This window comes from Hippoglossus hippoglossus, chromosome 5 (genome assembly GCF_009819705.1).
Source record: "Hippoglossus hippoglossus isolate fHipHip1 chromosome 5, fHipHip1.pri, whole genome shotgun sequence".
Taxonomy (NCBI): Eukaryota; Metazoa; Chordata; class Actinopteri; order Pleuronectiformes; family Pleuronectidae; genus Hippoglossus; species Hippoglossus hippoglossus.
The window spans coordinates 24,133,044-24,157,949 of NC_047155.1; the positions used below are offsets into that span (position 1 = coordinate 24,133,044).

The 24,906-nt window shown below is 41.1% G+C and overlaps 1 protein-coding gene across 7 annotated transcripts in view; it reads right to left on the reverse strand.

Annotated features, from left to right (window-relative positions):
- Positions 1 to 24,906, reverse strand: part of frmd4ba (FERM domain containing 4Ba) — a 44,956-nt gene that overhangs the window by 5,881 nt on the left and 14,169 nt on the right. For 2 of the 7 annotated variants that reach the window (XM_034584839.1, XM_034584838.1), the window contains exons 1-18: positions 22,959 to 23,294; positions 19,023 to 19,088; positions 18,807 to 18,901; positions 18,492 to 18,584; positions 18,083 to 18,167; positions 16,720 to 16,776; positions 16,352 to 16,374; positions 10,937 to 11,020; positions 10,122 to 10,187; positions 9,544 to 9,601; positions 8,895 to 8,981; positions 3,645 to 3,721; positions 2,987 to 3,125; positions 1,702 to 1,843; positions 1,453 to 1,586; positions 1,256 to 1,372; positions 666 to 894; positions 83 to 139 (exon numbers count right to left, since the gene is read on the reverse strand). In XM_034584839.1, the coding sequence (XP_034440730.1) occupies positions 83 to 139; positions 666 to 894; positions 1,256 to 1,372; positions 1,453 to 1,586; positions 1,702 to 1,843; positions 2,987 to 3,125; positions 3,645 to 3,721; positions 8,895 to 8,981; positions 9,544 to 9,601; positions 10,122 to 10,187; positions 10,937 to 11,020; positions 16,352 to 16,374; positions 16,720 to 16,776; positions 18,083 to 18,167; positions 18,492 to 18,584; positions 18,807 to 18,901; positions 19,023 to 19,088; positions 22,959 to 23,120 (1,771 nt within the window). In that variant the 5' untranslated portion in view covers positions 23,121 to 23,294. Of the gene's footprint in view, positions 1 to 82; positions 140 to 665; positions 895 to 1,255; positions 1,373 to 1,452; positions 1,587 to 1,701; positions 1,844 to 2,986; positions 3,126 to 3,644; positions 3,722 to 8,894; positions 8,982 to 9,543; positions 9,602 to 10,121; positions 10,188 to 10,936; positions 11,021 to 16,351; positions 16,375 to 16,719; positions 16,777 to 18,082; positions 18,168 to 18,491; positions 18,585 to 18,806; positions 18,902 to 19,022; positions 19,089 to 22,958; positions 23,296 to 24,906 lie in introns of those variants that run through there. The other 5 variants (XM_034584840.1, XM_034584841.1, XM_034584845.1 and 2 more) reach the window with 5 other exon arrangements.

Genomic DNA, 24,906 nt, shown 5'->3' on the forward strand with positions numbered 1-24,906 from the left:
GGTTATAACTCATCTATAATGGAGGATTGTGAGGAGGGTGTAAATACATGCACACTGAGCATTATTACGCTTGGACACTTACCATCATCCAGAGTAAGGCTGTCAGATAGAGAACTGAGGTCTGAAGGGTTGACATCATCTGATAACAGAGGAGAGGAATGGTCCTTTACAAATGCTTCTTCTCATAGACAGTGGCAGTATTTAAAATCAGTTGCTATGTGTTAATGGATTTGTAGTTGTTTGTGATATCTGAGTGCGACTCATTTTTATGAACAGATTCTACATGTGAACGTGCAGAATATTTAGGCGAAGGACAAGATTTTCGGGCCGGAAGCCTTATGGTTTCCGTTTCTAGTTTGAGCAATCACGTTTGTGGCTGCTTTGGTTGCCCGTAGGTCTTTGTGGAGAGGCAGAGCATGTAGACCTAAATCCATCGGCTATTGGCTTTTCTGCATTCATATAGAGACAGCTGTTCATAGAGATGACCCAAAATGTTGTCACAACGTACAACATCTACAAAAAGAATCATTGTTTGTGATTTATGTATAGAAACTCCAGACTCGTGGGCATGTCTACACTGGAAGCAAAAACATTTTGCCATTTCGCCAGAGGCTAATTAATCATAAGACAATAGCCAATGGGCTTTGATAAAGGTGTGTGAGTACCTGCTAAGATCAGTGAAGCTCTCTGGGTGGGCTTCTTTCCTTTCTTGATCCTGTAGGCGTTGATCTCCCTCTCAATATCCTCCAGCTTCCTCCTTGAGTCCAGGAAGTTATTTCTCCTCTTCTTCCTAACTGTCTTGCAGAGGTCGCCCTCGTTGGCTAACTTGATGGCTGCTTCTACAATCTTCTGCTGTAGCGCAAACATGCTCTCCAGATTCCTCAAATGTGGGTCCTGTAGTCACACATACACATATCAGAAGCTGTCAGCAGTCCTCCGAACAAAGGAACAGACTTTAAACATCTACGTGTTCAAAAACACCATTTATTAGAAACAGATAAAACATTCATTTTCAATGTGCTCACATATTCTCGTTCATATTCAGTTTTCCACATTGACTTGTAGATGTAAGCCAGCTACGTCTCACAACAACAGTTTAATTCAAAACATGCTATGTAAGCCTCAAAGCACATGTTCAACTTTTACTCCTCATTTCCAAAAGTCCAATGATCTGAACGATCTCCAGGTAATCAAACTCTCTTTATGCTAAATAGCAGGAAAGGTAGAAATACATCACAACCATAGCTTTACTAACCGCATCATAGGGGAAAAGGTCATCCAGCTTGAAGGTCGTACCAACACGGCGACGGATTTGGGGAGCCTTCTCACCCGTGGCCAGGGGATACTCTTGAGGTAATCTGCCTGTAAGCTCCTACAAATAAGAACAACCACCCGTCAGTTGAGTTAAAAAACTTCACATCGTCAAAAAAACTGACTGAGAGAGACACTCACTGCTTCTCTCATGCAGATCTTTTTCAGTTCCTCAAGTTTCTTTGTCAGCTTGTCTTGAAGGTCTTTTTCTTTCTTCTTTAACTCTACAATCTTCTCTTTCTTCTGCTCCTCACTGACTTCTGAATCAGCAGAACCTGGAATAAGCACACATCATCTGATTAGCTTAAAAAAAAGACTACAGCCATAAATCATCGTTGTCATCAGTCTGATGTGGAACAGAAGCCATTAGCTGATTAACTCTCTGCTTACCAGCTGAGATGAGGCTCCCACTGCTGGCCATGATGAGCTGGTCTTTGATCTCGATACTGGAAAGTTTAGTGATCCGCGGGGCGCAGATCTCTGTGAGGTCGACAGCGATGTCTCCTGAACTCCTGGTTGTGGTCATCTTCGACTTTAGGGGACAAAATGACAGTTAGGAGAAGGAAACAAGAAAGAGTGGTGTAGGAAGGTTTGGGAGTATTTCATTTTTATGATAGCGCACTGCGATAGTAGTGGCTCCATTTGCATACTCTGTACTCAGAGCTCACTGCTCTCTCATCAATCAGTGAGGGCTCTATTCCTGGATGAACACTGACACACCATCTGCCTTTGAGCAAGACAGGGGATGAATAACCTCATCTGACTGCAGCCACACACACCCATCCATCTCCACCACGAAATGCACATCACAGCCCACTAATACTTTGTAATAGCTCTGATGCTCAGCAAATATGCACCATAAACAAAAACACATTAAGCACTGAATGTCTTCGGGGCACTGGGACAAGTTTTAACACTTTACAACCTGCGCTGTAAACACACTGTGCCTTCTCCTATTCTCAATGGCACAGTCATAAAACACATGTATCCCTTCACAACTATAACACTTAAACACTTTTCCCATTAAGCCGCAGACAAAGCAAAAACAGCCATAATAATAGGTACTACTCTGACTGTATCATTCTGAATATACTAATAAACACCCTCAGAGCAATTATGAGCATTTTAATGTGTTACTTTCAGTAGGTTACAGTAGTTTTATTTCTATTAAACGAGAGCCTTACAGCACAACATAAGCTGACTAGCAGCATGGGACCCATTGTTATTAAACCTGTCATATCCCTTTGTCAAACTATTTACACAAGTCATAAACATGGGACACGGATCAGGCAGTGCATCACACGATGAACAGTCACAGGTGCACTAGTCTTGGCACATTACAATAACTTTTTTCAGTCAATGTTCAAACTATATAAACTCTGTGGGTTTTGATAATGTTGAGCTTAAGCTCATACTGGAGTTATTTTCCAAAATCATGTCAGAGAGTTTAATAAACAGTTTAAAGACCACAAAACACGCAGCATGTGTCAGCCAGTCATTTACTCTTCCAGTGTGGGCTTTTTTCCACACACTGACCCTGATCTGTATGTGGGTCACCAGACACAAGACAAGCTCTCTCTACAAAAGTCAAGCATCAGTGTAAGACAAGTATTGGCCAGTTTGATTGTGTTGGTGGGAAATGTGAACAACGTGAAACAAGAAAACAGAGACTTACTTTGCTTTGCTTTCTATCCAGGTAGAACTGGTGCTGACTGATGGCCATCACCCAGATGGTTTTAATCAGGGAGTGGCTGGCATACCATGTGTGAATAACCAGACCAGTCTGTCCAAAGGTTCGCTTGGTCACTGTTCTTCTATGGAAGATAATAAACAGACACTAAGTACTTCTACTGATCCAGAAGGAAAATCTTTTCAGCTACATAACAAAAAACATTGATGGTAGATAAACAAGGTTTTCATTAATATAAAATATCTTAGTAAGCAGAGACTGGGAAAGAGAAAATCTTTATACAATTAAACTTGTAAGGCTTTGTGTAGTAAATTTACTGAAGAGGAGACAAGCAGTGACATCACACTTTGAAACAGACTGTGGGATTTAATGACAGCTCTGAAGGCTGAGAGTACCACATTAACGCTGTGAGAGGAGCAGAGGTCTACAACAACCATAGAATAATAAAGTGGCCCTTGACCAGTAGGAAGCAGTCATTTAACAGGCAGGCTACAGCCATTAACATGGTGTCCTAAATGCACCAAGGGCTGCAGATGCCCTTCACTATTTGTAGGTTAAGGACAAGAGTGGTGAGAAAGCAGCAGCTAAAATGGGAACACTTTTAAAACTGATATGAAAAATAAGGTTGTTTGCTTTCTCTGACCTGTGCGGGTCGTTCACTTCCACTGCAAATTTCTTCTCCCGGAAATACAAATTCTCCAACTGCTTCCACTGAAACAACTGCAGAGAGAATGAGACAGAGAAGGGGGAGGGATGGGTATTGAGAAATTACACCCCTGAGTACACAAGCCAACACTGGACTTGAAATGTTGATTTACAGTACGTTAACAGAGGGATCACTTCATAAACAAAAGGCTGTACAAATACACATTTGTATAAGTTTGGTTAGAAAAGCTACAATCTTCCCAACAGAACACAACGGCCTGGCAAGTATTAAAACAACTGGCTTTGTTTCTGCCAAAGCACCCTGCCTTTTAGCAAAGTTTTTGACTGGTTGACTTGCAACATTAGCAGAAAGAGCATATAACAGCTGAAGCCATGAATGGGGCTCAGAGGGCCAGCCAGTCAGGTGTAAGTCCAGGCTAACACAGGAGCAATTATAATGCTGCAACTGCAGGGAGTAAAATCGTGCCAGGCGTCAGGCCAGCTTCTCATTTCATTCTACCGTGGAGGGAAACAGAGGCAGAACTTCTCTGTGTCAGAGGGGAACATCTGCTCCACGGATAGTACGCTCATTAAACAGATCTGGAGCCACTTGCCTGAGTACAACTCCTCCCTGCTCTGATTTAAGAAAATACTAGATGCTGCAGAACATTCAAAAACATATATTTTTTTAATTAGCTGATATCCCAAAAACGGACATTACTCCAATTCCACGAGGACAAACATACTTTGCAGTAAGCAAACCAACTGTAGAACATTTCATATCTTCCTGTACAGCAGTGACTCACACATTGACTGCTTGTATCTTGATCTCAGAAGGCAGATACAGCACCACACCAGACAGATCATTTACAGGAGGACATAAGGAAAATGAAACATAAAACCCTGTTGAAAAGAACAGGTAATAGGTGGACGTTGTACAAGGTCTTACCGTGAAGGTTTTTTTTGCTCTTATCAAATCCCTGGTAGGATTCTCTTGGGTTTGTATTGAATCCTTTGACGGAGTTTCCCACAGGGCTGCAGCCTGCTCGAACAATACTCTCTCTTGTCTGTTCTCAGGGAGCCAGATAGGTGTTGCAAGAGTTTCAGCTGAGCTGACCACGCCCCTTTAAACCACCCCCTCCCTCCCCTGACATCACTGACACCTCACACCGCCTTCAAGGCTCTAACCTGCTCTGCACCACTCTCCCTCTCTCCCTCTCTCCCTCTCACATACACACACACAAAGCTCACATCCTTTTTAGCCAGACCAGATCAGCAGGTTGTTTACAACTATTTGCACTTTGCTTTCCGTCCCTCACAGATAAGCCATCAAACCTATACAGACTTTGAATACTTCACTGGAATCTGGGAAGTTCTCTGCGTTTCATGTTATAAATACCACACAAAGCACTGTTGTGTAGCTGAATTCACTATGACCACCCCCGCCCCCTCGGGCAAACATGATAGGAATCTGTCACTATGGTCTAATCATTCATAGCAAGAGCCTCTAACCAGGTAGAAAGCATGTACTATATGGTCTAATAAAAGCTAACAAGCATGATAAACCAGAGGAAATCTCATTTTGCATGGATTAAAATGCTCTACCATACTGCTATTGTTCTTGATCATACTACTGTAGCCCATTAAAACAAATGCACAGGTTTCTAGTATAAAAATAAAGTTTTTTGGGTGTGGGCATGGCGGAGCACTCCACATACTGTTCTTGCCAATATTGCACTCATTATCAATCACAGTCTGTCTGGCAGTGAAACAAAGAGCACGGTATTTAAGGAACAATAGGAACCAGCCAACAGGACGCATCCAAAACCTCATCCCATTGTGGAGGGAACCCCACACCAATCCACCCAGTCGCTATCACTTAGCACCATTTACATTGTAACAAAAGATAACAAGGGCCAAGGCAATAAACACTTTCACTGGATCATGCCCCCTGTTAGAGAAACTCCACACCTGAGTGCCAGCACACAGATGAAACTAAGACATGGAGACAAAATATGTCAAGGATGTGACACACCTTAAACTCAACAATCACAAGACTGCAAGTAGTAAAGCACTCCAGAAACATCATTCTGCACGCTAGCATGTTGACATACTCTGCATTCACTGCCCCAACAATACAACTCAGAGGAAGAGAAAACTAGATTTTTATACACAGAATGTCTGTATCTTCAGTATTTACATCTTGTCTTGTTTTTACCAAATGTCTCATTACAAGCAAGTGGAAGTTTTCCAGAAATGCCTGTGGTTTTCAGATGGGATCAGGGTGTTCAATTCCAGCTCACACCGACAACTCAATGTCCCCTACAGCCATGAGTCCAGGAACAAACATGGAGGAAAATGTGTCAAAGGCTCTGACTCACACGCCCGTGCAGAAAAAGATCTGCCCCACCCTTTACGTAACATATCACATACCGGCACTGGCTGATTGGCAACACTGTACGTTTCCACAACATGACACATGGCTAAAGTTGTAAAGTCATGATAACAGGAAAACAGCTGAAGGAACTGCATCCTATTTTGATTTATGATAGAGTGAGTTTAATTAAAAGATAAGTCAACGGCGGGAGGATGTTTTCAGTTTTCATTTAAACTTACTTTTAACTTTGTTTTATTTTCACAAAGAAACTTTACAATCCCTTCATGTCTTACATCATGTTGTTATTAACCCAAAGCAGACACTGTCACCCACAATCAACTGAACATTTATTTTGGTTCTGTTGGCTCATCATATAGGAGGACCAGCATGTGGTCTTAAAGAGTGTCCTGTTACCTGCTGGGAGAGAGCCCCAGTGACACAGAGACAGAACAGTTTCCCAGTTTAATTCAATGAATTAAGTGTTGACTTGCCATCTGCTTCAGTCCCATTGTTTGACCTGGAAACCCAGCTTTCTAATAGTTTGTAATGAGCAAATCATCTTCTCTAAATACAACACTTCTTTTAGCATCGCTTTCCCTAGTCCCCTCTGGATCTGTGTAATACATATGGTCCCTTTTATGTTTAGATCACATACACACACTGTGTCTATACACAGTGATGAAACTGGCATGCATGCAGAGAAGATAATAAGATATAATAATAATAATAATATTAATAATATGACACTATACTATTGTAGTTACTTTAGACAAACAAACATTGTTAAACATATCTTTTGAACACATTAAGTGATTTGCTTAATGTCTCCACAAGAAAGACAAGCCCCATAACATGACTGTGTAAACAGATTTAGGACTCCAACATGAATACCTAGACCACACACACACAGCGGTATGCTGAGTGGGGTTGCAGAGGGAAGGGAGGGATGGGCTGGGTTGAAAGCAGGGACTGTGAACCAAGACAGGAAACACTATCAATAATCAAAAGGGAAAGTATCCACACACTTCCAACTATCAGCAAGAGTGACAAAAAAGGTAATTTAGAAAGGCAAAGTTTTTTCCCAGAGCACGAAGCTCTTGTCAGGTTCCCATGTGACAGTCCCCCCTTGTGTGGAGGAGTTGGGGAAGGTAGAGTCTAGTTTTATTGAACCCCAACACCTTCATAGCTTTCTCCCAACTCCAAACACGCACCCACCCACCCAGCTGGCAGAGTGCCAACCCCAGTCCCTGAGGCCCACAGCTTCCCACAGAGCACCATAATTACACCTTCCACTACGAGGGGCCGGGCAGAGACACACTGTGGCTGTGCCTATTAATGCCTCTGTATTCACTATAACAGCACACCCTGCTATGTCAACAGGTTCCTGCCTTACAACACCAGCTATGACGAGTTCAATGAAAGAGGTTGAGGAGAAATCCACACTTGGGTCACTACTAAATAACACTGTTACAACAAAAGAGACGGTAATCACAGACACAAGTGCACTTGCAGAAATACTGGCTCAGGAGCAGCATCTTTATGTACAGTGAAAAATGTTACAATGTCAGATGTATATCAAACATGGCCAAAGTTTCAGTTAATTAGGTAGACGTATGTAGAAGTATTCCCTGAGACGAAAGGTCAGATTTCCGACTGCATTAACGTCATTGTGGAAACTACTTTTTCTACTTACTTTTATGTGTTATACACTTTTTTCTGAGCCTCAACTCTCCATTTATGTCTGTCTTCTTCTTTCCTTTGAGTGTTTTAAACACACCATTGTTAATTAGTTGATGTGCTCTGTAACATACAACACCTATTGCACTTCTGTCCGACCTGGGAGAGGGGTCCCTCACTTGTGACTCTCTCTGATATTTCTGTGATTTTTCACCTCCAGTTAAAAGGGTTTTCTTTTTTGGAGGTTTTTCTTCACCCTAGTCAAGGGTTAAGGACATCTTGTACAGATTGTTAGGCCCTTGGCAAACTCTGATTTGTGAATATGTTTAATTTGAGCAAGTATTTATTTGTCCATTTTCCCTCCAAATGTGTTAGCCGTGTTGTTTATAATACCTAACATTCAATTCCATTGTTGTTAATATTGGTTTGTTACTGTATTTGCTGTGAAACATTCAGCCTTGACTGCACACAGCACATGCTGTACTGAAACTCCAAAGTATTTTCCCATCTGTGTCCCTCTTTCTCCTGACCAGCATGGGAAACAGGGTCCTAATTACACCTATTTACTGTTTGGGTGGATCATTAACCAGCTAACAAAAAGCACAGGGCTGAAAAGTGGTTAAGTTATGTATTTCAGTAGAGTTTAACACAGGGGTGTAAACTCATCAGAGGTGAAAAAGGAGACAGAGATGTTATCAGTGAGTCTGACATTTGCTTTTTTCAGATATAATTAGGCTACTGTGATAAGTAATTAACTTAACTCCATGATAAGGACCACAGGTCAGTTTAAGCCACATTTCTACACTCTTGTCTCATGAATTAGTTTCATGTTCCAATACCAATACAAATGTGATTTCAGTAGAAACTAAGTTTTCATCACTCATTGATAAGGTATACATCCACAAAAAAGTTTTTAAAAAAAAGTATTTTAAAATAACTTGCTTTAGTTTGAGTTTGTAAGAAAACCAATTATAATTGTATGAAGCCCACACACACGTTACTCCCAGAGGGCTTTACATGTACATTATATCAAACCCTGTATCCTTAGATATTGGACATGGATGTAGAAAAACTAAGATAAGAAAATAAGAAATATGAGTCAAGCAGTATACTTGCTTTGAAATAATAACAACGCAAATCAAAACTAAATTAGTTAATGAAAAAAAGGGCAGCTGTAAAAAGAGGTCAGTCTACCTTTCTTGGTTTCAGCTTATCCTGCAAATCGTACTGGCCAATGCCTTTGTAGCTGACTCCCAGCCACCACGGTAGTCCTTGCTTATCCTGCATGAAAACATGAACACACACACACACCAGCGCTCATTAGAGCAGTAAGAGGTAGCTTTATTGGTGGGAGTAAAAAAAAAAAACCCCAAAAAATACAACAATAAACAGAGGCCTGTTACTGAGGCAATTACCCCATTAGGTTCACAGCAAAGAAGAGATCAGATACATTTAAGGCCTTAAAATCTCTGAGCCTGACTGAGTCATTTTAACATCACTGTTTGATCTCCTCAGACACCTTGATTTAATAGGGTTTGGTAGAGAAAGTTAGCAAAGGAAAACTGGAGGAATCACTTAAATCATGCTAAGCTTAACATTTGCAGTAATGATTGAGTGCACTCCTTATCCCACCCAGGCAGACTCAGTACAGGTCTGTGTATTTCTACAGTAACATACATGTGTGGCTGCTTAGCTACAGGACATTTTTAAACAGGAAATTGTCTCATGAAAAATCCTCAAGCAAAGCGTTTAAAATTAAGAGAATAAAGGTGATATTGAGAAATCATTAAATGCAGAAAAAGAGATGAAGACAAGATATTGATAGAATACTCAGGGCAGTTACCTTCACTGGGTAATAATGGACTCCGTATGTCGGCAAGGACTCCACCAGGGCCAGATACCTTTAGAGGAAGAGGAACAGTTTAACAGAAATGCAGCCACTGTCACTTCATCACTGTCAACCGCTGGCTCTTGTAAAACAGACAGAGTGGGATTTAAGCTACAGTGAATGAGAAGCCACAGTTATTTGCAGTGGCAAGTTGATCGATTTGTTTCAGGGCCGTGACAGAGCGAGAGAGAGAGTCCATTGATCAGTTCAAGGACACAAATCATCCCAGTGTAAATGACCCAGGGATGCACTGAAATACAGTGCCGGGAAATATACAGTGCAGGATTGTGATCCTCCCTATGTTGGCCGGCTGCCTAAACTAAGAGCACCTCCTCTAATTAATGACACATTCTGGCATGGTGACAGCAGCCACCTCTTATAACAACAGCCGCCACTGCCAGGCACACGAGGTTAAAGAGGAAGCCTGGTGTAGAGCACTGTGGAATCAGAGGCAGTAATGTCTAATGGAGGGTACATTTTGAAAACTAATTTTAAAAACCATAAAGATAGTGTATTCATATTTCGCTACTTACTGCACAACTGCTTGTCCTCTGGTCAGTCCCTTCAATTTCCTGTAATGTTCAATCACTTTGTCCTCACTGCAAATAAACAAATAAAACTTTAAATGAATAATCCATCAAGTGTTACACATTCCAGCCGAAGAGGGATTGTTGTGAGAGAGCCCTTTCTTTGACACACATTGTGTCTGCTCATGCAGAAAATGCAGTCTGGCCTACTGGCCTGTTGATGGCTCTCATCCTCCTCTCCTGCAGATGCATCCCATTTACTTGCCACTGTAATCATCACTTTTAATTGCATAGCTCGGCAGCAAACTCACAACAGGCAGAGAGAGAGAGAGAGAGAGAGAGAGAGAGAGAGAGAGACAAACATGGTGGCACACATGTGCTCACGCATGCCCTGTAAGACTGTAATTTTACTTTGGATATTAAACACAATGCATCTGCTTCAGAAGCTGCAGCAACCTCAGACGATTATCAAAGCAGAGGAGGAGGGGCAGGAAGAGGAGCAAAAACAGCAGTGTGGAGGGAAGAAACAGAAAGACAGCAATCCTTCACACAGTCAGTGTCTGTCAGCACCTCCTTGTGCACTCTCAGGGCTAATGGGCAAACGTAATTAACAAAACCCAGGCATTAATTAGTCACCTCATTAGAGGCAAAACACGTCTGCCAAGAACCAGGAAGGACTGCATGCACCATACTGCCCAGAACTGCTCTTCTGGGGTACATACCACTTTGTACAACCAGGAAATCTGGCAGCAAAATTGTAAGTGTATTAATAGAAAAGGGTGTTTCTTCTCCCCAACCACCCACAGCATCAGATATCTTACCAGAAATTGAGAGATGGGTGCTCCCTTAAAACTCTTGTTGGCAGAACTGGGAGCTGCTTCAGGTCTGATCTGGCAGTATCAGCACTAAAAAAGATTTTTTTAAAAAAAAATCATACACAAGATTACAAACAGCAAATACAATCATTCACAATAACAGTCCTTTTAAGAGGCATTTTGATCTCAGAACAGATTCAGCTTGCTATTACTCTTTACCCAGAGGGGCTGTACTGTATGTGTGAACGCCAGTTTCCCATTAATTACCTAGACTGTGGCAGCTCGTAACAGTCTTATTTGTCCCACAACGTCTCCATAACGATCCGATACAATTTTTACACTATGTTACCCTCCTAACATAAAAAAGATTTCTTAGTGTTTTTTGCTGTTGCTTCATTGTAGAGTTGTGTTTAACCCTCTATCTGTCTCTCTCTCACAAACACATTGACACATCTGTCAGAGTCTAACCTTCCACGTCGGTGGGATTTCCATGAATCCATAAACTTTTTTATCCTCCTCGGCAGGCATGCATCAGTCAGCATAAAATCGGTAGTTTCCACTTTAGCTGTGCGTGCTACAACGATGGGCAGGCTGGTCTCAGACTAACAACTATCTGTACCTATCATGTATGTACATGATAGGTACAGATGCACACAGTAACATGCACACAGTAAGCTGTCATGCACACATGTGCATGACAGCTTACTGTGTGCATGTTCCCAGTAATCAACCCTCATCAACCTGAACCTTCCCTAGCTACCACCACAAATTTAATCTCATTCTGTGGTTGACTGTATTTCCAAAAAGAAGTTGAACCGGTAATGAAACAGATATTTACCCTGCAAGCTCCCTAGCAAAAGTCAGTGTAACATAACATAATTTCGCTTCCGCAACCTAGCATAACCTTGTGTTTTTTTAGCCTTTTTTCTTTCAAAGAGTGTGGTCTTTTAGTTTATGACTAGGACTTTTTTATTTTATGTTCAGATTTCACTCAAAACCCTGCGCTTGCACTAATGCTTAGATTTGCTTAGTGCCACCGAACTCACCGAACAGTTTTTCGTTGTTTGGATTAGGAGACCTTATATAGCAATAAAAAATTAAATACTACTGTGTGTTTAAAATGAATGTTCCATACCAGCATGTGGGCCATAAGGAAAGTAAGGTAAATGTTTACACAAGAATCTCAACCCAAGGTTGAAAAGTATGTAGAGAACAGTTCACCATGTTTTTAGTACTTTCACAGTGTGGTTTGAATTCAGTCATGGCAGCAATAACTCATATTTGCAAACCTTTAGAGAAGGTGCAGTGTCAGGATATTATTTTCATCTCTCTTATCTATAAAGAGTATTGCTGCTTGCCAAGACTAAACTCGAGCTTCACTTATGTCTTGCCAGAATTCATTTATAAAAGCCGGGGCAGGGCCTTTAACTTAAAGAAAGTCTCTTAAAGGACTTGGAAAAAAATCTATTCAATAATATGAAAGCCATTTCATGCAGCACATATCAGTTATCTGATGTTCTGTGGATAAAATACAGTATACTGATTCATCTTCACAGCACAGCCAGTGATCAAACCATGACAGATGCAGTAGGTACCGTTCTATTACACACAGAATTCAAGTGTCACAATAAACACAGCAACTGACCATGTTATCTGTACAGACAAACTGTGGTGTTTGTCCCTGTCAAGGTCTATGACAGTGACCTATGAGTCACTCCAGCATCATGTAGGAGGGAGCACAGGGACTTCAGTTTCTACTGGACAAAAAGAGCTCTGGCTTGCTGGGCCAGTCCACTAGAGACCTGAACAAAAGCCATTCACAAGCACTTGGCAGCCTCTGTCCGTGTTGAAAAGTACTGTACGAGCCCCACGGCTGTTAAAAATCACTGAGACACAACTCAGATGTGCAGGTCAGACCCTATGTAGTATTAAAGCAATTACAACATCTGCAATTAGTGTACCAGCTAAGTCTTTGACAGTATCCTCTACATAAGAAAATAAGTTGTAAGCCAATTTTAGGTCAAAACCATTTGACCTTATGTTGCCTTTTATTAACGTCAATTTAACTCTAATGGCATTTCACTGCCACTAACATGGTAGTACAAAAGCATAATGATCCAGTTACTTGAAACAGCTTACTAAACAAAAACAAAGGTGAGCCACTGCCGCCGCAAGGGCAGAGGCACTTGAATCGCTCTCCCCCGTAGCTACCTCTCCTAGCTTGACTGGGTTTTGCTGCCATGGCACCTCGCTGTGTGTTTGATGGCATACATTTTATAGGGAGCCGGGGCCTGGTGCGGTCGGGGTGATCTACTCTGCAGCCGTACTGCCCCGTCAGCAATCTGGAATTCATTACTACGTCTGTTATCTCCCAGCAGCCTGCAGCGTGGGGCAAATCCAACACCCAGTACAGCCCAGCCCAACACGGCCTACTCAGTGTGGGAGAGATAATACTCATGTGTCAGCTATTCCACAGGGCCGAGACGTGGTGACTATGGGGGGAGCAAAATGAGAGCCTGTTGCTGTGAATGAACCACTAACTAGAGGCTACACCTGCAAATAGAACTGAAGTCTAAAACTGTCTGGGTGTAATATGGGCTCATGTGGACACAATTACAACACAAATGTGTAAATCAAACTTAATTTAAAATGACTACCTGTAAATATATAACAGCCGGAACATTTTAAGCTTATTGATGAAGCTGTTGACAACTGAACAGCAATAAAAACTCCCCTCTCAGTTACTCTTAAAACAGCTAGAGATCTTTAAAGACATCAATCATTTAGGTGATTTCCTGTTTTCCACAACCCCTTTTATCAACTTGAGAAAACCTGGCTGTTAGTTATACCTGCAGGTGATGAGAACAACAGCAATAGTGTGTGAATCAGTACAGTAAAAGAAGATGCAATGTGAACAAAGCAAAGGGAATTCAGATACACTCCAAGTACAATGTGAAACCTGATGGTGCATTAATTCAACGCACAGCAGGGGGTTGGCCTGCACCACCACAATAACACGACTGCAGCGAGTCCTCCCGATGCCAAGTTGTCTACCATTGGACAGTTTGTCTGGCTCATCCTTCTTAAGGAGGAGGAGGTCTCCCTAACTCCTCAACAGCTAATCTCACTACTCCACTGCCCTTTGGTGATACAGTGTAGAGGAGACCCATTTATATTGTTTGAGTATATGAGGGGATTCAATAAAAGAAGAAGAAATAAAGGACATCATTCAAAGGAATGATTAAATGCAGCCACAGGACAGCGGGGGATGCACCAGTACAAAAACAGTGTTAAATCCTGGAGCCAGACGTTTGAGGATAATGCCATTTTCTACACATTTCTCAAAAGTAGAAAACACATTTCCCAATAGTTGTTGTCAACTGACACAATACAAATGCTCCAAATGTCCTACAACTTATTAGAAATCAGAGTGAAAAGGGGGAAAATAGTATCTTTGCAAACAAGAAAAAAGATTTGGACACACACCCATTCATCCTGATTTTACCAGATTTGTTGGCAGGTTGTCTCTTATTGTGCTTTCAGAGTCAAGACAAAGTACGGCCCATCCCCACACCCACGTGTACTGCACTACACTTCAGGGTGAAGTTATTTAAACACTTGAGGCATAAATCTGTACCAAAGCTGTTATAGATGATAATTAACATGTATCAGGTCAATGGTGCAGCACAATTAATGAGCACACGCAGACACGGCCAAGTTTTGCTTTCCACTTTTTTTGCAAGAGAACAATGGCGTGGGATGACAAGAGGTTACGCTGTATTGCATATTTCACCTTTCAAACTACACACATACACACAATTCCTTACAGAGCACAAATCTTTGTGTCCACATAAAGGCTAGAGAGAGAGAGAGAGGCCTTTAAAGGCAAAGCACAGGGACACACACAGGTTGTTCTGCTTCAACCTGCTCAGCCACTCACTCCAACAAGTAATGTTAACAAATGGCAGCCCTTCACTCGTGTGGCTGGTAAAAAAAACAACATACCTTACCAGCAGGTAAAGCCTCTGAGAGCAAGGTCCACTATGAAAACATCATCTTCTCTATTGAAAAGATTATGAAGCTTTAGTGCAGAATCTCCCATCAGTGTCAGTGACCAGATTGTGTAGTATTTCGTGTCACATGGGCTGTTTTTGTCAAGTGGTGTGACATTTATGAGAGATAACACAATCACCACATTAGTGAAAGAATGGCCTTGGTAAAGTTTTGAGGTTTAAACTGTGAGTACGCTGTCTGCCTTCACTAGCAAGTGTGTGTCAAAAGAACAAGTGTTCTGATTTTCAACACAACCTTTGAACCGAGTGGAAGGCAGCAAGCCAGCAGGGGTTCAGTTCAATGTCACAAGAGCAAAATAAAAAAGGAAATTATTAACTGAGGGAAGTCCAGTGTAAAAAATACTTTCTGAACCTGATAAGTTGAGCATTAACTGGCTGTACACAGTGAATATTTACTCAGTGAGCACTGACCAAACAGCAAGAAAATTCTAACTCTGCTTCCTTGTCAGAGTAAAGCGACACACTCTTTGTAGATTGTCTAGTGTACATACAACTGCAGACCCTAGTTCACTAAATTGTTACTGCATTTCTAATTCTTAACACGAATACAGCAAAAATATTAAGATATGCTGGTGCATGTTTCTTTAAAGAACAAAAAACAACGTTTGTGTATACTCTCTCCAGCTAAAAATCATCCTGTAAATTCAAATTGTGTTTTAAATGATGTGTTTGAGATGGTGAAGTGGGCATTCAACTGTAGAATGCAGATCATTCAAATGTTTATGCATGTAACTTACAACCCTTAGTGAAATATAAAAATGTTTAAGTACATTTTACTTTAAAAAGGACAAAACATTATGTGTGTACATTCTCCCTCTCCAGCTAAAAATTATCCTGTGACTTAAAGTGTTTCAAATTAAATGTTTTCTTGAAGTGAAAAGGAACCTTTAGGTGGTGTATTCTGCATTTAACTGCAGAATCTAGATCATTCAAATTGTTTATGCATGTTTCTGTATACCATCATAGCAGAAAATAAGCTAGTGCATGTATCTTTTAAGAAGACAAAAACATTGTATGTGCAGAGTCTCATCAGGTAAAAATGATTCTGCAACTCAAAATGTGTTTTAAATAAAGTGTACTTGATGTGACAAAGACTATTTAGATTGTGTAGTTTGCACTCAACTGCAGAATCTAGTTCATTAAAATGTTTATGCAAGATATGCTGGTGAAAAGGCAAAAACTTGGTGTAAGTAGATTTCACTCAGCTAAATTTGATCCTATAACTTAAAATGTGTTGTAAAGATAAATAAACGGTCCCCCCTGATGTGGCGAAGACCTTTTAGATTAATCCATTTTTCTTTCATTCACTACAATGACTTTTAGGTTTTTAATAAAAAGGATTTCTTACCTGGTGTAAACTCCTTTAGCCTCCTGAAAAGGAGAAAAGGATGCCGTTGGTAAAAGCAAATGAAACCCTAAATCTACTAAGCATGCTAATGTTAGCTATCTGCACAAAGTTACACGATTAAACAGTTCGTGTGACCCCATGTTAATTTTTTAACACTGCTTTGAAGCACAAGCTGACTGTTAGAGGACAATATGAATAATAAAGGGTCACATACATACATACATACAATGGCTGCGAGTAAAGCAGCCCCCCCCCCCCCAAGGGACTACTGTTTTCAAATGTTGCGTGTCCCGGACCGTCTGCACTCGCGTTCGGGCTACGAGGCGACATTACAGAGTGGAAAGCCTGCGACAAGAACTCTTTCTTACCTGCAATGCGAACGCGGCTAACTTGAAAACATTCCCACTCTCCACTTCGATGGTCTCCTGCGGTAGAAAGAGGGGAATGAGCGTGTTTTCTCCAGAGAACCGTCCACACACACACACAGAGTTGAGCCTGACTGAGCCACACACCGAACACTTGACTTCAGAGGAAATCCTCGTACCTCGGCCCCACCGTTACCGACTCAACCACCGCCGCTCGCACGACACGGTGTTTCAAACTCACCGCGGCGTGTTTTGAACTATCTTTTCCACACGCACGGTTATCGTCGCGGTTTCTACAAACGGGAACAATTCACAGTGGTGCGTGGAAAGCCGAGCTGCAGGTCCTGCGGGAGGTGACGGCCCCTCTCGGTGAAGTGGTACGGTCCGACAGCAGGTTCAACAGTCTCCGTCTCCCATGGCGACCAGTCTGCTCCCCGCGCGAAAAAAAACTGCACTGCAACGTCTGATCACGTGCTGCGTTCACCGCTCCTCGTACATTTCCGAGTCCTCGTTTGGCATCTATCTGCCCACTGTAGTAATACAGTCTGTGGTAGTAACGCACCCATATGTGTATTTGCTGACATAACGTAAAACTCCATTCATAACCACATTCCTAATGGTCAATATACGATCAATACCATGCAAAGATCTCTTTGACAACGTCTACGGACTGCGGGTAGTTGATGCTTTACTTACGAAATTTAAATTTACAGCCAACCATATATATAATACATCCATAAACTTCAAGTCAGTGTCTATAAAATTTCACTAAACTGTGAATGCTGTGTAGCCATTTGAGTTATGTTGTAGAATTCCCAACAGCACCTGAAAGCAGCATTCTGAAAGTACGAGTGGGCTCATTAAAAAGTTTTTAACATGTAAATATTGTAAGTAGTAGATATTCTTAAGAATTTAAGAAATTTAGAAACGCATAAATGAATAGCATATTAGGAATTAAATCTTGCATGAATGTAGAATAAATAAGATAGAAGAGGGTGTATTAAAATAACTGTACGTTGAGGTAATATACTTGTATGTTATGTGCTACAACAATGTACATGCAAAGATTGCTTTGGTAAGTCTTGCATAACATAGGCCCAACTACAAAGTTACAAAACGTGTGAATCTTATATGAACAACAACATGCATACAACATATTGATCATCATGCGACCATCTGACCATCAACCCCAAGTTGATTGAAATCTGAGGCTGATCAATAGTTGGACTGGGAGTCTGCTCATAAGGAAATCAATGACTGGGTGAAATGATCTGGAGCTAGAGGAAAAGCCATATTTGATTTATGAGATTCAAAAATAAAAATATGAGACATGCCTTTAGAAAATAAATGCTTGAAACAGACTTACGTTAAACACTAAAGATTTTGCGTTCAGGAAGAAGAGCTCCACTGTGGTGTTCTCTTTCAGGAAGGTGATCTTCTCAATGTAAAACCTGTGGACAGTTTAACAGCAAGGTTCAATTGGAATGTGATGTCAATGCATTTTGTATTTTTATTTCAGCAGCAGTATCAGCAGACTTCATCATGTGTCATCTAATGAAGCATGGTAGTCACACAGCAGTGTTCCATCACTGCCACCTGCTGGTCAGGACAGGCCATGAAACTCTTGACACAACAAATTTGCTTCTATCATTTAATCATTCAGACCACAGTTTTATATGTAAAACACTGAGAGTTTAGATATTATAGACTGATGTGCATGGAGGAAGCAAACCAGTATTCCAGATCTGGAAAGCTTTAACAGCAAGAGCACTTACCTCACAAGAAACTTGAGCTCCAATGGCCCCGAGGCCTTGGAGAAGTCATGATCAAGGACTTTACGATCCAGCTGCAGCCAGTTATTCTGGCCACTGAGCAGGAATAAACAAATAAATCACAAGTTGAAATGTAATTGTGATACTGCTATCTTAATTTCTTTCTCTTCTCTTCTCTACTCTCAAAAGGCTTCTCTCTCCTTCTGTAAACAAGGATTGGTTCTAAATCAACAAATCATCTTACTAAAAATAAAATGTAAGACAGTAACACAAATTTTTTGTCTTTAATATGTGTCCCATATTAGGAAAGGTACTTACGTGTCATCTATGAAGCACAATCCAAAATATTCTTTCTCCTTCAGGTTAAAGTGCGACGACACCAAATCTAACAGCTCTCGGGACAACAGCTTGGGCTGCAGAGTTTAGAGAGACACACAGGATTGGAGTTGAGATCACTTGTGTAGAAAATGAAATGTAACGTGCTTGAAACACAGGTAAAGAAGGAGGAACACGTGACAGGAACGGACAAACTACCTGCACCAGCAGCTCCAGATTCCTGCCGTCAAGGAGGTGAACCTGGCAAAGACGTCCTTCGGTCATCTAGAGGAAAAAACACCACATGAGACGTCAACTGCTGCAAAAGTAAGAGTACACAGCCTCCACCTCTACCTGTGCCTCCCCACACGCACAGCCGTCCTTCCACTGTTTTAGCCCCCGGGATAAAATGGCTGTATCTTTGGAATGACTCACCTCAGTGTCATGTTTGACTTTGTGCTGAATGAATAGGTAAAGAGAGCCACCGGGCAAATGTCCATGTGGGAGCCATGTCCCAAAACATCAAAGTCATTGAAAGTTGATCATCCTTATTTAGTGTATTTTAGACAAAGCGGAGAAGAGTCATAAATAAGCTGTGATTTACAGCATGTGCTGCATGAATCATAAACAAAGAGTCTCAGGTTATTTTGTCCCATACACACACACTTTGTCTTTTTCACTCTTCCATATCCTTCCTCTGCATCAACACTGGTCTGTTGAAAATCCCTGAAATGTCATCATCAGCCCTCGTCTTCCTCTCCAGCACAGTAATCAAACTGAAGGACAATGAAGTGCGGCTGCATAATTTAATTGAATTTCCATTCCATTGTTTAAGATGAATAGCTTTAAGAGTCAATCTGTTGCAGTCAGCAGAACTGCCTTTCACACAGGACAAGGTAGGAATACTATTGTGTGGTGATGAACAATATTCAAATCATATTTCAGTCTGTTAAGCTGTAGCCAACATTCAGGCCGATGTTCAGTTACTATAAAACATGATTGATTCCTTGTACACATTCCGATCACCCTCTGTTTAGATAATCTTTTAAATAAAGAATCAATTATTAATTATCAATTAAATGATTATAATTCCTGATTTTGCTGCCCACTAGTGGTGGAATCAAGAAGACACTGTGGCAGACAATGCAGACAAACAAATATCGGTTGATACGAAGCCGTCACCAACGTCCGAATTTATATTGACTTAAATATGTTGATATGTTAACTTTTATTTAACAGAATAAATGATGTGGAAAATATGTGCGTTTATGTTTATGTTTACGTTGTACTTTATTTTATATTTATTCTATATTATTTTCAAGTTCTGTATATATGTGGTTGTATTTTTGTTTTATTTTTATTTGTGGTTATTTATAGTAAAGCTTATGGTTAAACTGTAAAATAAAAAACAAATAACAAACAAAAAAACAATGCAGACAATTACAGTTTGCCAGATTGTTGTTTTAGTTTCCTAAAAACAGAAATATTTTTTGTAAGAATAACTAGACGATCACATTAAGATCTCATACAAAGTGACTTTAATGTGTTAAAATGATTTTTGTTGCTTTGGATTTTAGCACAAAGTCAGAAAAAGGGGCGCTCTCATTCCATTCCAGAAATCTTCTTTATTCCATCGCTGTGTTGTTCATTTGACCGAAGTAACGACATTATCTTACTACTGTTAAATTGCAGAAACATGATGCAGAACCTCATTGGCAGGAGTGTGTGTTAGTGTTTACTTGATGCTTTTTGCTGCTCAGGAATGTGTCCCTGCACGGGCGCCTTACATTCTCTGCGACTTCAATGAAAAACATGTGGTATCCAACTGTTTGGCCTCTGTGCTGGAAAAGTGAGGGTCATGTTGACGTCCAGCGTGACCGCAGGCGGAGAAGACGTTCTCCGGCACGGCATTTAACTTCAGGACACATTGTCCTCGGCGCCACAACAGAGCCGTCATTTCACTTTTATACTGTACAAGCTGCTTTTACACTGTGTTGTTTTTCCAACTCCCTGAACCTCAGGGAGATTTACGGCTCTGTGGGCTGTGAGTTCAGTCCTCAACAAATGGTTTTATTTGCAGTCACACTAGTTTGGTAACGTGCTAACTTTTGCTCTGAAACCGTGGATTTGAACGCCATACCCACTCCTTCTACTGTACATCCAAGTATGATGTGAGTGGCACAGCAGGAACTTTTTACAGCTCCATATCTTAGTGGTCTAGAAGAGGCAAGAAGAAGATAACTAAAGATTGAAAACCGCACCTGCAAGTGAACTGCTTCTGTAGGAAATATGATTTTGGCTAATTACATTCAGTATGTCACAGAGTTTAATCATGGATTAATAACCCCAAGTGTTGTGGCTTGTCCAGGGAACAATCCTTCTAAGAGCCAATCAATCAATGCTGCATTGTTGTTAACCACTGAAGTCAAAACATGGAGAAAAGAACAAAGGCCTTTAGTTTACAGTCTGATTTCAAGCTCACAGACAGACAATGACTTTTATATTCACCATTAAAATCTTTGCATCCGACTAAAAATTCTTTATCTCTGTCTTTTCTCCTCGTGTCAATACATTATCAGTTTCAAATATGTTCACAAACAAATATAAAGAGCATCCCCTCATGAGTATATAAAAGTGACAAAGTATTCTGAAGATTTAAAAGACAGTTTTATCCTGACAGAAACTGCTCTCTGTCCACAGCGAGGACCTGAGTGATGTCGCTGAGAGGTCACATCTGTGTCAGGGAGGTCGTCCCCCCCCTGCAGCCCTGTCATTATGGGCACAGAGCTCATAATGGCGCACTCTTCACATGACCTTCAGCCACTGACCTTCTCATGCTGAGACGGGCCCACCCTGCCGCTTTGATCAGGTCGACAACTACTTCACCCGTCAACCAGAGGTAAACCACAAGCTATAGGTTGAACAGCAGACACACAGTGGTGGAAAGTAACAAATTACTTTGGCTTCAATACTTTGTGGAAGCAGACTTAACAGATTCGATTCATAATTCATCATACTTCTTAAGTAAACGTTTTATCACACGTTACTTTTCAAATCAAGACTTTTATCAAAAACATATCATCAGTTTATATAGAAAAAAAGAAACTACATTGTTACAATTAGCTTCCACACCATATTGAATCAGATACAATTACATAATAACACAATTTACCATACACTGAAATAAGTTGTTGGACCAACTTAAAAAATTGCATCAATTGGTAGCACACAAATTAATAAAGTTTGTTCTACTGAATGTAACAGTTTATATTACACAAATTGATGTGGGATAATTACAAAAAAAAACCTTAATTCATTTTTGTTTTACGAATTGAGGGAATTCAACAATGTTCTATTTTCCGTGTAATAAGTACTTAAAGTGTAAATGTGAGGCAGGGTTTTCACTCGACTTGTTATAAATAAGCTTGAATACTCTGAGGGGAAGAAACAGCATCCTGGTATATTGCTTAAAAATTCAAAGGCTCTGATACTTGTTATTCTGTGGAATCTGTTAGAGAGAACACGTGAGTGCCAGGTATTGTTATGCACTTTGAAAAGGTGTCACAGAGGGACCACTGTGTCGGCTGATGTGACTCAGAAGACTGTGATCTGAGTGAAACAGAGAATCTTTACAAATAACTGTTAACCCTAACATCCTGGAACATGAAGTACTAAATGCTGACTGACTCTAAATACCTTATCTGGAGGATGCGTTCACCCAACAGACAGCACACAGGTGTTCCAGCAACAATTCATTTCAAAGACCAACTCTGAAAGTTCTCCTCCTCGACCAGACAGTGAGATCAAACAGCCGGTCATGCTGCTTTCTAATGGCTGCCACATGTGCAGGGAGAGAGACCCTTGTTAAAAAACAGGCTTTGTGACTCACTAAGAGGCAGCTTGAGCCTCCTCACAGTCGCACAAATAAACACGAGCATAAGCAAATGAGCCAAGTGAGAGAAAATACCCACTCACCTCACACGGCGCAAAGTTCCTGTGAGATTATAGTTAATATAAGCCACACACACAACAATTCAACCAAAGAAATCCATCTGCCATCCAGGAATTAATCACACTTGCTGTCGAGAAAGCGATCAATAAAACTCCTTTTTAATTAAAGCATTTATGCTTCCGCTGCTAAAAGAGCTGCCATACCTGGTAGCATTTCCCAATCCTGAACCAGGCTTCTAGGAAGCGTCTGCATGGCATCACCCCACGGTTGTACCACCTCCTCAAGGTCTGATGTGCCAGGCCCCAGACGAGCTGGCTGCCCGATGCCACCAGGTCCTCCATTCCACGTATGATGCGCACGGCCATGGCTGAGGGCTCTTTTCTACTGCTACTGATGACACCTCACAGATTCAGAGCCAGGAGACGAGATGATCTGCAGACCACTTTGTTTTGCTTCAGAGCAACAAGCTGAAAGCAGCATCTACACATGCACAAACGTCTACTATGTCTACCCAGCTGATGTAATGTCAGTGAGAGTCGGCGCTGTGGAGAGGCTGGAGCAGAGCGGCATGCCTCAGGCTCGGTCCTGGGCCTGGGTCCAAAACACTGCCTCATAGTGTGCACGAGGGGAGGGCAGGACAGAACCACGAGGCCCCTGCTGCAGAGGCTCCAACTCCCCTCCACATAAACACTCTTGTATACAAACACAGAAACAAGCTCCGGCTGGCCACTCAACCTCTAAAGTCAGAAATACACAGCTCTGTGACTCACAGTGGTGAAAATGTTTTGTTTGGCAGGTTTCTTTTCCTCCATTGTAATATAATTTTGCTACGCTAAGGCGAATGAGTTCATCTTTTATCATTTTTATTATTATTTCAGCAAGTATTGTAATTCCATTGTCGGAAAAAAGGGGTGTGGGAATGGTGTGACACTTTGTCTGGGATGTGGGAGCAATTTCCTGAGGAGGCCAGACATCTCCACCCTCTATATTATACAGGAACACTAAAGATAATTGGTTGTGTTTGTCTGACGGGGCAAAACTAAAAGTGAAACTGCGTGGGAAAACCTCTGAAGAAAGTTTTTGATGTAAAAATTAAATATGTGGACTTAAGTGTGCCTGTGTCTCACGGCCAGACGTCTTCCCTCGTACAGCTGCACACACAGGCCGTACACCTGACTCAGATAAACAAAGGAGAAAAAAAGAAAAGCAGAAGAACAGATGAGTTGAGCAGCTCTCAGCAGCGATGTGTTGCAGTTCAGCTGGAAACAATATCACGCTGTTTGTTTATGTGACCCCGGTCTCCCAGAATGCTCAAGTGTCCTCTGTCAACACGGAGCTGTTTCATTGAACATGATCAACATAATTGTCTCAGAGCAGAGCAGGAACACTATGACCTCCACATCTACAGGAATAATAATAATAAAATTAAAAAACAAAGCATATAGAGTAAATGAGCAATGCTGTTTTCTGCCTCATCTACTGTTGAGGCCAATGAGGCAGCTCAGCTTTTCTCATGAATGTTATTTTGTTTATGTGCTGTGTTACATGCGATATCGATTGCACTTCCTTTTTTATCCCTGTTAAAAGGTTTTTTGGTAGTTTTTCCTCACTCTAGTCAAAGTTTAAGGGCATAGAATGTTGCACCTCTATGTTTTTATCTATCTGTCTGTCTGTGTGGATGTCTGTCTGTCTGTCTGTCTCTCCACGCATCCATCCATCCATCCAGTCAACCTGGGCTACAAAAACAAATAATCAAAAGAAATTGACCTGCATTCATGCAACGTGTGCAGTTGCATGAATGTGTCTGAAACACACATGTTGGCTATAATCATGTCATTTACTGCATGTATACAGGCAGTGAACTGGCTATACTAAGCATGAGCAGCGGCAGGCAGCTGTGACAATGGGCTTTTGTAGAAAATGGGATTATGTGCAATTCTCAGGGGCTTGTGTTAATGTACGTCTTCATTCTGGCACAAAAAGATCCACACTGTTTACACTACAGTATGAGTTGAGCATTCAGGGATATTGATTGGACAGAGCCAGGTTATAGTGTTTCCCTGTGCTTCCAGTTTATATACTAATATTACCAACAGCTGAATTAAAATTCATATTTATCACTTACCAACAAAAGATTTCATCCAGGAAGTG